The sequence below is a fragment of the Paroedura picta genome, chromosome 6 (genome assembly GCF_049243985.1).
Source record: "Paroedura picta isolate Pp20150507F chromosome 6, Ppicta_v3.0, whole genome shotgun sequence".
Lineage (NCBI taxonomy): Eukaryota > Metazoa > Chordata > Lepidosauria > Squamata > Gekkonidae > Paroedura > Paroedura picta.
Window position 1 is genome coordinate 65,008,225 of NC_135374.1, and position 14,173 is coordinate 65,022,397.

Genomic DNA, 14,173 nt, shown 5'->3' on the forward strand with positions numbered 1-14,173 from the left:
TAAATTAGACTTAATGTAGCCATGTATAAAATAAATCTATTTTTATAAAATAAAAACTAAATTGAAATGAGGAAGTATGATCAGTCCTTAATTCACTCTATCCAGCATTAGTTTTTAGAATCAGGACTTAAGAACATGTGAAGTAACAAGAATTTGCACTTGACTATGATATACATTGTACTACGGTCTCTTCCTACTTAACAAGTACAGCATATTTCCACACATTTAGGATAAGGTGCATAGTAGGAGTTAAACATGATAATATCATCTCTGATTGGGAGTTAATTGCCAACATGCATACAATTGTCTCTTATTTCTCTTGTGTTCGCTTTGTCTGCTATTTACCTTCTCTTTGTGTAAATCATATCTTTCTCCATTCTCCACAGCCTCAGTTAGAGGATACTACTTATTATGACTCCACAAATATATTTGTACTAGATTTAAAGCCCATTTCATATTCAAATGAAATGGGCGCTAGATGTGAAAGGGGAACCCCCCTCCCAAACCCCAAAGGGCCACCCCCCACCTGTGGCTCTCTGGAGCCTTCTCCTGGCCGCCGGAGCAGCCTTGCCGCCGCTCCAGCGGCCGGGAGGTGGCGTGGGCCACCCCCCACCCGTGGCTCTCTGGAGCCTTCTCCCGGCCGCCAGAGCGGCCTCGAGAAGGCGGCGCAGCCCAGTCCCCACCCGTGGCTATCTTGAGCAGCCGGCCAGATTCCCTGGCCGGGTGAAGCAGCCAATGGGGAGCCGCGGTTTGCGTGGCTCCCCATTGGCTGCTTGGTCCGGGATGGACACTCGGAGGAGCCAATCAGGAGCCACGAGTTTGTATCCCAGACAGGGCTCGCCCTACCTCCTCCCACACAGCCCTTACTCCTTTATTCAGTCCGCGGCGCTCTGCGCCGCGGGGCTGTTTAAAGATGTATATAAGTACACATTTTCCATAGCTCAGGAATTACAGTCACCTCTCTTCTGTAAGCAGTCTTGCACGCCACAGAATATACCTGGACTCCATCTAGATTGATAGTGAGCCAGGAGCCAGGCAATTCTCCACCACTCAGTGAAGTCTGAACTCCGCTGCCTTCTGTGTTCAGGCGAAATGTTGGGGCTGTCCTGCGGTGCTGGCAGGGTCAAGGGTTGAGTCTGGGGGAGATATTAGTCCGTTCCTATAGCTTGGCCCTGGCTGCTCCGTGAAGTCAGAGCTTAGATCTAGCTGATCTTGTCCCTGGCTCAACTCTTCCCTTGGCTTCTCCTATTCTGACAGTTTGGAAGGCCGACGACACCTGTGGCAACTCCTTGAAGGCTAGAGGTGGCAGGAGGGGTATGACACCCATAGTGACAAGCGAAGATCCCCACCTGCTCCTCCCAATCCGAAACCTCCCACCCTGAACAGAAGCCCTATTGATATGGGTTGAGTGACAAAGCGTCCTCCAAGAATGTCAGGAACTAATCCATAATAGACCTTTCAACCACCTTACCCAGAAACACAATATGTGAGACTGAGTGGTAGTGGTAGTGGATCAAGTGATGGTTTCTTCAACAAGGGATGGGCCACCACACCTTTAAGTACCACATGGAACTTCCCAAACAAAAGGGAGAAGATGATATTCCCGAGAGGGCTTCCTATCTGCTGGTCACCCCCTTGGAACAGCCAAAACTGAAAGGGATCAAGGGGGAAGGTGGTCACCCTTACTGATGCCAGCAACTTGTCCAATTTGGTTAATGAGAGCCACCTGAAGCCATCAAGCGTTATCTCCTGTGACAGCCAACAGGCCTCCAGCTCCCTTCCCTAATCAATTGTGGCAGGAAGGTCCCAATGGAGCGACAAGACTTTATCCGCAAAAAAGATCAATAATGCCTCACAGCAAAGTTCCAACTGACTAGAATTGTGGTGCCCTTCCTGAAGGGTGCTGACAGACCAAAACTACCCTAAATAACTGCGTTGGGAGTGAGCTCACAGATGCAATGGCAGTGGCGTAAAATGCATGTTTTCCCACTTTCACTATCATCTCATATGCCTTCATAAGCGTGTGATAGGATGTTCTTGAGACATAAGGGTGAGTCTTTCTCTACAGTTGTCTCATTTCCCTCAGAGGGTATGTGTGGGACTGCCAGCCCTCCACCAGCTGTGCCAATGAGTCACCAGAAGGCATTGGGTCCTGCAGAGTATTCAGGAATCCAGTTGGATCCGTAAGTCTCTGCAGGTGGGTTAGAATATAACCATTGCCAAAACAGGCTAAAATACGCCCATAGCCTGAAAATGTATTGCCAACATACGCATCCCACATCTAGCCGATACTCCAACAACTCAGCTGGCTCCCAGTTGAATTCCGGATTAAGCTTAAGGTTTTGGTAACCACCATTAAGGCCAATGCGGTTTGCGCCCGGTGTACTTGAGAGACAGCCTCCCTGCCTATACCCCCAAAAGAGCCTTGCGCTCCGCCACCTCCAACTGGCTGCGGATCCCTGGCCCCAAAGAAGCATGGCAGACCTCAACAAGGGCCAGAGCCTTTTCGGTCCTGGCCCCCACCTGGTGGAACGAGCTCCCTGAGGAGATCAGAACCTTGCCCGAACTTCCACAATTCTACAAAGCCTGCAAAGGGAGCTCTTCCACCAGACATTCGCTTGAGGCTGACTGTCTGAGAACATCTTCTGGGCCCCCCTCAGACACCCTTCCATGACTGAACAAATTTGTTCAGTGTTGTTGTTATTTATGTTGTGTTATAAATTGTTACTTGGTTGTTATGATGTTGTATTGAAACTGTATGTTATAGATAAATTATTATAATGTTCCATGTAAAATTTCATAATGTTCCATGTAAACCGCCCAGAGCTAAAGAATGGGTGGTTTAAAAATCCAAATAAAATAAATAAATAAATAAATATTCCACCCCGAAAGGAAAAAGGTAGGGTGGGGAATCTTTCAAACAAAGCAGCTATAGATATGGACAGAAAACTGTTTAACAGAGTACGCTTGAATATCAAAGAATCACTGCAACCTGGAGCATGGCTTATTATACAGTAGCTTCCAACAAGTACATTATATTTCTTCCTATCAACACTGATGCATATTCCATTGGACAGGATTGGCCACTGGGCATAATTATCTTCAAGACAAGGGAAATTATTATATTTGATGATTAAGCGAAAGATTGGGATCGATCACAGCAACAAGATCAATTACAGGAACATTGTGTTGTCAATTGCTGCATCATGTCATCAAATACCAATTGCTGCATCATGTCATCAAATACCAGGTTTTCCTTTTAGGCGTGCAGAGTACACACAGTTCAACAGAACAATTGTTATGACTGTGGAGTATATATAACATTGAACACCTGATTCCCCGTGGCATTCCCAGGGGGTGTCATTTCATTCTAGGCCAAGATTCCCGTGGAACACCCATGGGGTGTCAATCCTGGTCCAGAGTAGTCTTCCTGAGTGTCATGGAAAATCCATTCCATGTTTTCTTTGCAACTATCTTCCTACTGTAATCTATTTCAATGGAACCCATGCAAGTCAATCGGCATTCTTGCCTCCCATTATTTCCAATGGATCTTCCAGCGTCTCCCATGATTTTCAATGGGCATTCTTGTCATTCGTTTTAGCACATCCCCTATGTGAAGCATTATTTTCCCCCTCCCACCTTTCTTTCAAATCTAACAGCGCCCTGAGCAAACTGCCCTTCTGCTTAAAAAAAATACTCCTTGCCCCTCTCGGCAAAGCCCTCTGAAACTGTTCAATAACCAGTCAATAACCTCTATAAATGGTAAATACAGACCTATTGCGGGGTGTGTCTGTGAGAGAAAGAGGCAGAACTGGAGGTGCTAGGAGTAGAATCCTGCCCCAGTGCATAATAAAGCCTCATTCACGAGGTGACTTTAGAATTTTCTTTGGAGGGTTTTGGTTTTGCTAACTTTGCATCCGAAATATAATTGTGATCGAAACTAGCTAGATGCAGAATCTTTTCTTCCCTGAAAGCCTCCTCATAGGGGTGCATCAGTTTCAGAAGATTAGAAGCCGCAACTTATAACAGCAACTCTACAAACCACTTCATTTACCCCCGGCGGATGTAAGTTACCTAAACTGACGCCATGGTAGTCTGAAAAAGCAGTCAAAACTACGATTCCCATAATTCCCCAGGCGAAAGCTGGTTACGTCAATCATCGACTCAAGAGGGAGCAGAGATCCAAAGCCGGCCGTTGGAGTGTAGCAAGCGCCGGTGCGTGTGTGTGTGGAGCGTCGTCTTCATTTCTTGCGCACGCGTACTTCTGTTCGCGCCCTCCCCTCCCCCGGATTTTGCTCGAGGACTTGGAGAGCGCGGCGCCTAGGGAGGGGCGCGCAGTGGGAGGAGCAGTGCGGCAGCTGCCTCCCCTCCCCCTCTGGCGCTGGCCAACATGGCGTCTCGGAGATCTCGCTCCGCCTCAGGTCAGTGAGAGCCTCATTCCCCCCAGGAGCGGCCCGCTTCACTGCCATCATCACTTCCAGCGCGGAGCTGGCCCGTCGCCCCTCTGGAGTGCGGAGCGCAGAGGAAATGGAGGGACCGCCCGCTCTTAGGATGCGTCTCCTGGGCTGAGCCCCGCTCGGCTGGGCGCGACTCCAGAGCAGGCGGGGCTTGCCGAGGGCTGGCTGTCAGCTGTTGCCTGGTTGGGGTGGGAAGAGCGTGACCCGGATGTGTGGAGGGCCGACTTAATGGCAGGACCAGAGGAGGCCCTCTCTGTGGGGCAGCCCTTGAAACCGCCCCCGAGGAAGTAAAGGCCGCTGGCCCCAGTCGGGCGTGCTTCTAAATTTAAAGCAGGATTGCTCTGCAGATGCACGTGTGGCTCTGCAGGATTGCCATGAAGAAGAGGGAAAGACTATTGGGCAAGATGGTGCCCCATTTACCTACGAAAGCAATGAGCAAGAACTCTGGTCTTTCTTCCCCGATTCCCAAACCAAACGGTCAAATTCTAGCACACTTTAGACTTCTGTACTTTTTTTGGAGGGTGGCCTTTTTTAAAAATGCCAATTCAAAAGGTGGTTTTAAGTATATTGATTTGATTGGATTACTCTTAAGGTGCTGTTAGACACCTCTTTGTTTTTGCTCCTAATTAAGCTACCCTAATGTTCCCGTTTCAAGGGTGGCTCCCTTTTTTTTTTTTACCACCTAAGCAGCCTCGTCTCATGCCAGCCTGGTTGTGGCCAAGGTAGACTCCAGAGGCAGCACACATACTGTGTCACACCTGGTCCAGGCAACAGCAACACAAGAGTAGTGGGACACCTCTGCAGCCCACAGATCATGGAAGCAGTAGTGTGTGTGCAAGGTCGACTTCAGAGGCACCTCATATCCCCTATCTTTTGATCAAGGTCCTGCCTTGGACATTGGTCAAATGATAGGGGATGACATGAGGTGCAAGCCATGGTTGTCTCCTCCTGTATCACTGGTTTAGTGCCCCGAGCAGGCTCTTGGGTCACTTGAGTGATACTCCTTAGTATGCCTCAGTCGGGACAACTTCAGTAAAGAGCTGTCCCACACATTTTAGATAAATATTTGCAGTCATAAATTAGGATTTTAAATGGTAGGATTTTTCTCCTACTTTTCCTAGTCTTGAAGGTGAGCTCCAAACTATATTAGTGAGTGGTTATTCCATTTTGAATCTCATAGATAGATTGGCAGGTGCCTCACATGCAGCATTTGGCTAAAATATCTATTGGGTTTAATGTAAAAAATATCAATTAGCCTTGGAAGCACAAGAGCTTTACTCAGTATCCCTAATCCTCCATGTTTCCTAGTTAAGGGGAAATGCTGTTCAAACAAATTAAAAAGATGATCCGATTCCAGTGGTAACAAGAGAAACATTTTACTTACAAAAACAAAACAACCCAGAAGCAGTGGCCAAAGAAGTCCAATAGCTAACTAATGATAGGGTGGACCAACTGCTAGTTCTGTACTAATAGCTGGGTCCAATAGCCCCCTGGGTGTGTGTGCATTTTGATTCCATGTTGCATAACTTAAATAAGTACTGTGTATTCCACAACTACAGTACACAATACCACTTCAGTCTCCTTTCTGCAGGCATTGTTCTCTACCCTAACCCTGTTCCTCTTTCACACAGCTTTAATGTTGGCTGCTAAAGTGGAGGTTTGCGTTTTGGAATGAGAGGAAGAATATTTTTTGTATTAACATTTTTAAACAACTATAGAGTGAAGAATATTTCAGCTGTGAAGAGAAATACTGCAAACTATAGATTTATAGTAGAATGAAGCCATAATGCTGTTAGTTACAGGAATGTTGAGTTGAAACAGGATGATATTATTTGAGAAGGATGTTTCCTGTACACAGGAAGCAAAATAAAGGGCTGACATTCTCACTATTGAGAAAAAGTTCATTGTGATTTATTTGTGTATCTTGGCTTTTAATTGTGTGCAAATATTTGCTTATGTTGGAACAGAAAATATATATTGCTAATTCTAGCCATTCATAGTTTCTCATCATACATTGTTTGATCTTCCTCTTAAAATTGTGAGAACCTCAGCTTTCATTTTTCTTTTTTTTAATTACTGTTAAGAGGCAACCAAAATTGTAAAAATTTGAGTGTTGTATTGTGCAGATATCTTCCTGAGAATCCGCTTGCCAACTCTTTGCGCACTCTTCTGATTTTGCCATACCTGTTATTTGTATGGGTCTGTTTGACTGTGTCTGTACAAATTTGTTGCACTTTGCAAAAATCCAGAGGGAGATTAATCCTCAGTTTGTCTTTTAAAGAACATGACAGTGATGATGATTCATATGAAGTACTGGATTTAACAGAATATGCAAGGCGTCACCATTGGTGGAACCGTGTGTTTGGAAGAAATTCTGGACCTATCGTAGAAAAGTATTCTGTAGCTACTCAGATTGTAATGGGCGGTGTAACCGGCTGGTGAGAAAGAATGCTTTTAAATATTGTCATGTGTATATATTCTTAGAGTGTTATTTATTCTTATGGTGTAATACTCTGGTTTCTGTTCAGATTCCATAAGTCTTGTAGTGAAATCTTTTTTTTTCCCCATAAAAATATTTTAAAGGTTGTAATATTTCTCTGTAAATTTCAGAAGAGAAGATAGCAGTAAATGTGACTTAATAGTAGTAACTTCCAAACATTTTCTGCAATGCAGTTGTCAAAATGTCTTGAAGAAGAAATAAAACAACTCTTACATAGTAAAGAGGAAAATGGGTTGATGACTGGTGTGGGTTAGAAATATGTACCTTATTATCTACAAACATTGTAACTACGGTGTTTCCATCCTATAACTAATGATCAGAAAAAGGTGAAGAATTGCATCATAATTAGTCAACTTTCTAAAAAGGTGACAAGAGAAACAATGATAATTTGTGCAGTGCCTCACATGCCAATAGCCCCAAAAAGCTGGAGCCCCATGAATCTCACCTAATAATTCCCATAATCTGCCTATCCAGGATTTTGTAAATTATCATTGGCTTCAGCAAGTACCTCCCTCTTTCTCTTCTAATTTCTTTCTTTATTTGTGGGATTTATTCACCTGGCTCAGTGCAGTTTACAACATTACAATAAAACAGCATATAACCCATCAAACAATAAAACATTCAGCATTAATATAGCATTAAAACCTTTTAAAACAATCAGTTGAACTGATGACATATGTTGGTCTTCAGTGCCATTGAGATTATTCTGGCTTTGATTCCAGATCTTAATTGTCAGATGTTGATTTTTTTTTTGGGGGGGGTATCCTTGTGGAGGGAGCCCAGCAATATTCTGGTGTTATTATTACAGAAATTCATTGGCCCCAAACAAATGCCTGGTGGAAGAGCTTCATTTTACAAACCCTGTGGAACTGAGTCAGCTCTGACCGGGTCCTCAGTTCTTCCGAGAGCTTATTCCATCAGGTGGGGGCCGACATATCTCTCTTGCACCAGGGATCACTAGCCTGTTGGAACTATAGAGCATAATACTCTTCAGGGGGATATAGTCAGTCAAGCAATCCCTCAGATATAATGGGTCCAGACAGCTATATCCTTGAGGGTTAATATCAACACCTTAAACTAGATCTGGAATTCAATTAGGAGCCAGTGCAGTTGCCTCAAAGCCATCTGAATGTGAGCCCTCCAAGATGTTGTTGTAAGTACTCTGGATGTTACATTCTGGCCCAGTTGCAATTTCCAAGTCTGAGTCAAGGGTCGGTCCATGTATAGTGAGTTACAGAAGTCTAGCCTAAGGTGACCAGATTTTAACATTGGTAAAGCGTGACACCATTGACCGGGGGGAAGGGGGTCTTGATTAAAAATTTGGTCTAGATGGAGCAACAAAAAGTTGCATAGAATGCAAAAATAGTATTGTAATATATATTTTTAAATTGCAACATAAATACAATTTGCCAGGTGCCCCCAGATGTCCTTCCAAAAGTGGGACAATCTGGTCACCTTAGTCTAGCCTGGAGGTGACCATCATGAAGATCACTGTGACCGGGGTCAGGTAGGGCACCAGTAGCTTTGCCTGGCAAAGATAGAAAAGTGCCAGTTGAGCTACCTTTGTGATCTGTGCCTCCATTGAAAGGGAGCATCAAAGATCATGGCCGGATTCCTAATGGATTGTGTAGCCATCAGCTGCACACTGTCTAGGCAGGGCAGTCGCACTTCCTTGCCGGACTAGAGGACAGATAAATATGTTAAAGTGGGAGAGAGAACTGCACATAGTGGGACTCCACAAGTGGGCTGGTAGCCTTTCAATTGATTCTGTCCCACTGCAACCCTTTGTCTGCGGCCATTGAAGGGCTGTCACCTGTATTCCAGTGTCGGTGAGGCGGTGAGCAAGAAGTTCGTGATCTACCGTGTTGATCAACATGAGCAGTGCCAACTCACCCCAATCCAGCTGTCATCTATTAGGGTAACCAAAGCCGTCTCCACCCCATGGCCAGGACAGAAGCCAGACTGGAATTGATCAAAGATTGAAGCTTCCTTTAGGTATGCTAGGAGTTGGTCTGTAGCTACCCTTTCAATCACTTTCCCCAGAAACATTAAATGTGAAATGGGGCAGTAGTTGGCCGGGTCTCTAGGGTCCAATGATAGTTTTTTTCAGTAGAGGCTAAATCACTGGCTCTTTCAACCCCTCTGGGAAAACCCCTGTAGGCAGGTAGATGTTAATAATCACCTGGAGATAGCCAACTATTATCTTGTTGCTCAATTTGAACAACCAAGAGGGACAAGTCTAACGGGAAAGCAAGAGACTTGAGGGAGGTAAGAGAGTGATTTACGTTAAATAATTATACTAGACATGAGCTAGCGGATGCAATGGATGTTGCATAAAACTCACGTTTAGCAGCCTTCACATAGGCTTTCATAAGCCTTCTATAAGATGTTCTCAAACTTTTTTGTGAGTCTTCCTCCAAGCCTAGCTCTCTGGTATACCAGGGGGGGCATTTGATGCAAGAGAAGATGTTGTGGAGAAATCTTGTTGATGGTGGCCAGCATCTGGCTGAGCCAGTCACTGACCAAATCATCAAGCGATTCGCCAAGAGGCATTGGGTCCTGCAGAGCATTCAGGAAAACATTTGGATCCATAAATCTCTGCAGGTGTGTTGAAATATTGACTATATAGGGAGAGGATGCTATACAGATCCAGGCATTCACAATACAGTGGTTTGACCATGAAATAGTGTTTACTAAAACTAGATCCATATCAACTCCTGCATAAAAGATCAAGTCCAGGATGTGACCTGCCTGATGAGTGGGACCAGTAACAACCTGCAAGAACCCTAACTTCTCTATGGCCAAAACTGGGTCCAGGCCATGTCCTCAGACAGGCAATTCTGCATGAACATTGAAGTTGCTCAGAATCAGCAGTTTGGGAAACTGCAAGGCCTAGGCTACCATGGCTTCTAGGAGGCCAGACAGGGCATCTAATGGTGCATTAAGGCAAGCAGTACACCAACCGGTTGGCCAAGCTCTTGCCCAAATCCCTTCCTAGGCCAACACATTCAATATCTGGGATCTTTGGTGCTGAGTGTGCCTTCAAGGAGTAAACTTCCTGGACCTGTATTGCCACTCCTTCCCCCTGACCCAAAGTCTGGGACTGATGAAGGACTGAACACTGATGCCAACGTTTTGTTCCTTTAGGAGCATATTCAGCACTCATCAGACTATAAGGATTTCAGTTTCTTTTTACTACTTTAGAAAGTCATATTTTTCAGCATATCCAGGGAGTCCCTTAAATGTTCTGTGAATCCTCACTTTGTGGGCAGCCTGGTTTTGCTTCTTTCATGATTTACAGAGATTTGTATTGTATATATGTTAGTCCTCATGCTTACACTCTTGAGCTTAATCAAAGAACTTCCAGTCCTCTGGAAATCTCCAGATAGCCAAAGCAAGCCAGGGCCAAACCTGCATTCTTTTTAATAGAGTGGAAGGGTTCCAGTAGTTTGAAATGAAAGCTGTCAGATTTCTTGTCTACAGAACCCTGAAAGGAATACCTAAATGCTGAATACATTAGAATTACTGATGAAAGATTATTCAGCACTGTATTAAAATACTTCCTTAACCAAGGAGTATTAAAAGAGATGATCAATTGAAAGATTGTGTTCAAAATAAAAATATCAGGTGTGCAGTGGCAGTGCTATGTTTGTGAATAAATACATACAATTTCATACATTCTGACCAACACAATGCCTCGTGTGATAATTGGTGCTATTACTTTACAAAGATCACCAAAGCCTGATGTCTTTGCAGTTCTGTTTTCTGAGTATTCTTCCATGTGTCCCATTCTCACAACTTGCCATCAACAGAATCTTAAAATTTGGATTTTGCAGCTTTGAATTAAAATTCTGAAATCCAGTAACCAGAGGTCAGGTTACCTTTGTATGTTTAAGTGTTTAATGAATCTTAGTCCCAAATAAATTTGCTGACAGTTTCTCAATATCCCTCCTTTCTTGAAGGTGTGCGGGATTTTTATTCCAAAAGGTTGGAAAGCTTGCAGCAACTGCAGTTGGCGGTGGCTTTCTTTTGCTACAAGTATGTAGACTTTTTAATTTTAATGTTTTTTTTGAAACACACCATTTCAGTATAGACTAATTCCCTTTTCCACAGAAGGAAATGGAAGATTTTTCTGTATTCAAGCACATTAATATGATTGGGAAGTACTCCTTTAGCTGTTCCTACTGCTGTAGCTCTGCTATGTGAATCACCCATAACTGGATGTTAAATTTGTATATAAAGAAATAAAAGAATGTGGGCAATTTTTAAAATTAAAGGCTCAGTAAAAATTCACATATGTTCATTTTTTATAAATATAGTCTTTAGTTACCATCATAGTTACCATGGAAAGATAACTTTTAACAGTAAGTTTTCATTCTCATTTCATCAGAAGTAAAATTAAGCACTAAGGAGGTGTGTTTAGAGTGTAAGTAAATACATTTGTTTAAAAAACCCTTTGAATTCATTAAAACAAAAACTGATTGGTGTTATTAAAGAACAAAAAGGAACCTTAATTGAAAGGTGATGGGGACCGAGTCCGCAGCGATAATTTTAACTTTTAAATATTTCTTCCTACAATCTTAAATGTTTAAATAATTTAATCCATGATTTGTTTGTAGAGAAGGTTTCAAATAGTACAGTTCTTTATCTGATAGTATTCACCTCACTAAAATGTTTTTTTCTAACTGTAGACACATATTGTATACTCTGGTTCTTTCATTGTCTTTTCCCTATTATTCTAGATTGCTAGTCATAGTGGCTATGTACAGGTTGATTGGAAAAGGGTTGAGAAAGATGTAAATAAAGCAAAAAGACAACTCAAAAAGCGGGCGAACAAGGCAGCTCCTGAAATAAGCACGCTGATTGAAGAGGTAATGCATGTATTATTCATTTTTTAGTATTAAATGTATGGATTGTGATGTAAGGCCTTTTTGAAAAGCTAGCAGCTTAACATGTTTGTAAATTACAGCGAAGTACTAACTGAGGAGGTTTGAAGACATAGGTTTGATCACTTTAAATTATCTTCCTGAGAGATTTTTTTCTTTCCTCTGGTTTCCTGCAAGAGAGAAGTGATACTATCCTCCTCTTTCTTCCACTTGCGTTTATTTAAATGTTTTATACTTCACCTGAGCCTCTTGTGGCGCAGAGTGGTAAGGCAGCCGTCTGAAAGCTTTGCCCATGAGGCTGGGAGTTCAATCCCAGCAGCCGGCTCAAGGTTGACTCAGCCTTCCATCCTTCCGAGGTCGGTAAAATGAGTACCCAGCTTGCTGGGGGGTAAACGGTAATGACTGGGGAAGGCACTGGCAAACCACCCCGTGCTTGTACAGGGGATACTTTTACCTTTACCTTTATACTTCACCTATTATTCTTCAGGGTTTTTGAGATTATTGTGCTGACATTGGTATGCTGCCTGCCATCACTGTTCACAATTACTGAATGCCTCTCCATAAGGCCTCTTGGGCTGCTTTGTAGTATATTTTACTTTAGTTAGTCATTCATGCTGTGTTTTTCTACCTTCCAGGTCCCCCAAGGGTTCATGTCTGTATCTGGGAAGCAATTTAAGATCTCAGAACAAGAACAATCTTCCCTTAGAAACACATTTTCATTTAAAGACTAATTATATTTAGTACACAGATATTTGTGAACATTTGCAGTGCCAGACTAGACACTAACCATATCAATATGGGTAGGTCAGGAGTAAGATAAACTTATATTTAAAAGCTGATGCGGCTTCAGTGGAACTATGTTTTCTTATATATTACTGTATAACATTAACTACGATTTTTTTAAATCCAATAATAAATTTTTTACAATCACTCTAATGCATTTGTCCAACTTACAGAAATCTGTTTCCTTTTCAGTCTACAGAATTTATTAAACAGAACATAGTGGTTTCTGGTGGATTTGTTGGAGGCTTCTTGTTGGGCCTTGCATCTTAAAAGACATGATGTTTGTCCTGCTGGCACTTAACCATGGCAAACAAGAATAGTAGCGATGCAGTCTTTAAGCAAGGCAATCAGAGTCGCTCACTAATCACTGCAGAGCAAGGTGGATGGATTTTCGAGACAAGTTGGAGTATTTTACACTTTAGGCTTTTGCCATCTTAAGCTTGCTGAGGCAGGCTTGCTGAAAATCTCTGCAATATGTGCAAGTACCATTCCTGAGAAAAACAAGACCTGGCTTTTCGTCATTATTTTATTGTACCTCAGAACTCTGTGTATTTAATGTTCCTACTTGATTCTACACCTTTTTTCAATTTAAGGTATTTTCTTTGTTTAAGGCTATTTCGTGCTGTAGCAAATAGTGCCTATGACTGTGTAGGAAATTGTGCTTCATTCATAGAGCTAGCCATCTTTTTATCAGTGAAATAAGAATAAACTATACATCTGTATTTTTTTTTGCAAGAATGAAATAAAAAGCAATTATGAGCCTATTAAACAGTGAAAAATCAATCATTGATTAATCTTTGTTTTTCTGCACTATTGTACTTCAGTTTATTTCCTGGGGATCCTGAGCAATGCAAGTATGTTTCCCAGTTCACAATGCAAGTATGTATCTCAGTTCACAGAATTACCTATAAATGAGTTGCATGAATGATCCATTACAGTGCAATCACTCTTTTTTATATTATTATATTAGTGTATATAATCTTTAAGAACCATAATGGGAATACATGGTTCATTTCCAGTTCACCAAGACTATATAGGATTCTCTTGAAAGTAATTCTATTTAATTTTTTTCATTTATAAACCATAAGTTTAGACCAGGCTTTCTCAACCAGGATTTTGTGAAACCCTGAGATTTCTTGACGGTCCTGGAAGGGATTTCTGAATTGATGGGAGTTAATTAATTTTAATAGATTTTAAAAAGTATTTGTTTATTGGGTGATATGACCATATGTGGTCATGTTGATCCGCTGCCTCTCCCAAAATGGTCAGAAAAAACTTGAGAAAGGCTGCTTTAGGCTCAAGACACCTTTATTGGCACAGCAAACCATCACTTTAAATAATATTCACAATAATTCTACAGATTTTGCCTGAATATGACTGATAACACATTGACAAACAGGCCTTAGCTAATCATGATTCTTACACTTATGTAAATATATGAGTTTAACTAGAAGTAAATGCCATTGTATCTATGTTGTTGTGGATGCTTCTGTATTTGTTCATTAGTTCTGCAGGTGGGGGACCCAATAGAGTGAGCTCTGGCTCCA

The 14,173-nt window shown here is 42.3% G+C and overlaps 1 protein-coding gene and 1 long non-coding RNA gene across 3 annotated transcripts in view; one reads left to right on the plus strand and one right to left on the minus strand.

Annotated features, from left to right (window-relative positions):
• LOC143840000 (uncharacterized) overlaps nt 1–4,230 on the minus strand; it is a 37,630-nt gene extending 33,400 nt beyond the window's left edge. For both annotated transcript variants that reach the window (XR_013231965.1, XR_013231964.1), the window contains exon 1: nt 4,075–4,230. This is a non-coding gene — a long non-coding RNA (uncharacterized LOC143840000). The remainder of the gene's footprint in view (nt 1–4,074) is intronic.
• FUNDC1 (FUN14 domain containing 1) lies at nt 4,220–13,409 on the plus strand. Its single transcript, XM_077342856.1, has 5 exons — nt 4,220–4,421; nt 6,739–6,895; nt 10,920–10,995; nt 11,700–11,828; nt 12,819–13,409. The coding sequence occupies exons 1-5, from the start codon at nt 4,391–4,393 to the stop codon at nt 12,894–12,896; spliced, it is 471 nt and encodes a 156-aa protein (XP_077198971.1). The 5' UTR covers nt 4,220–4,390; the 3' UTR covers nt 12,897–13,409.
• The last annotated feature ends 764 nt before the right edge of the window (nt 13,410–14,173 follow it).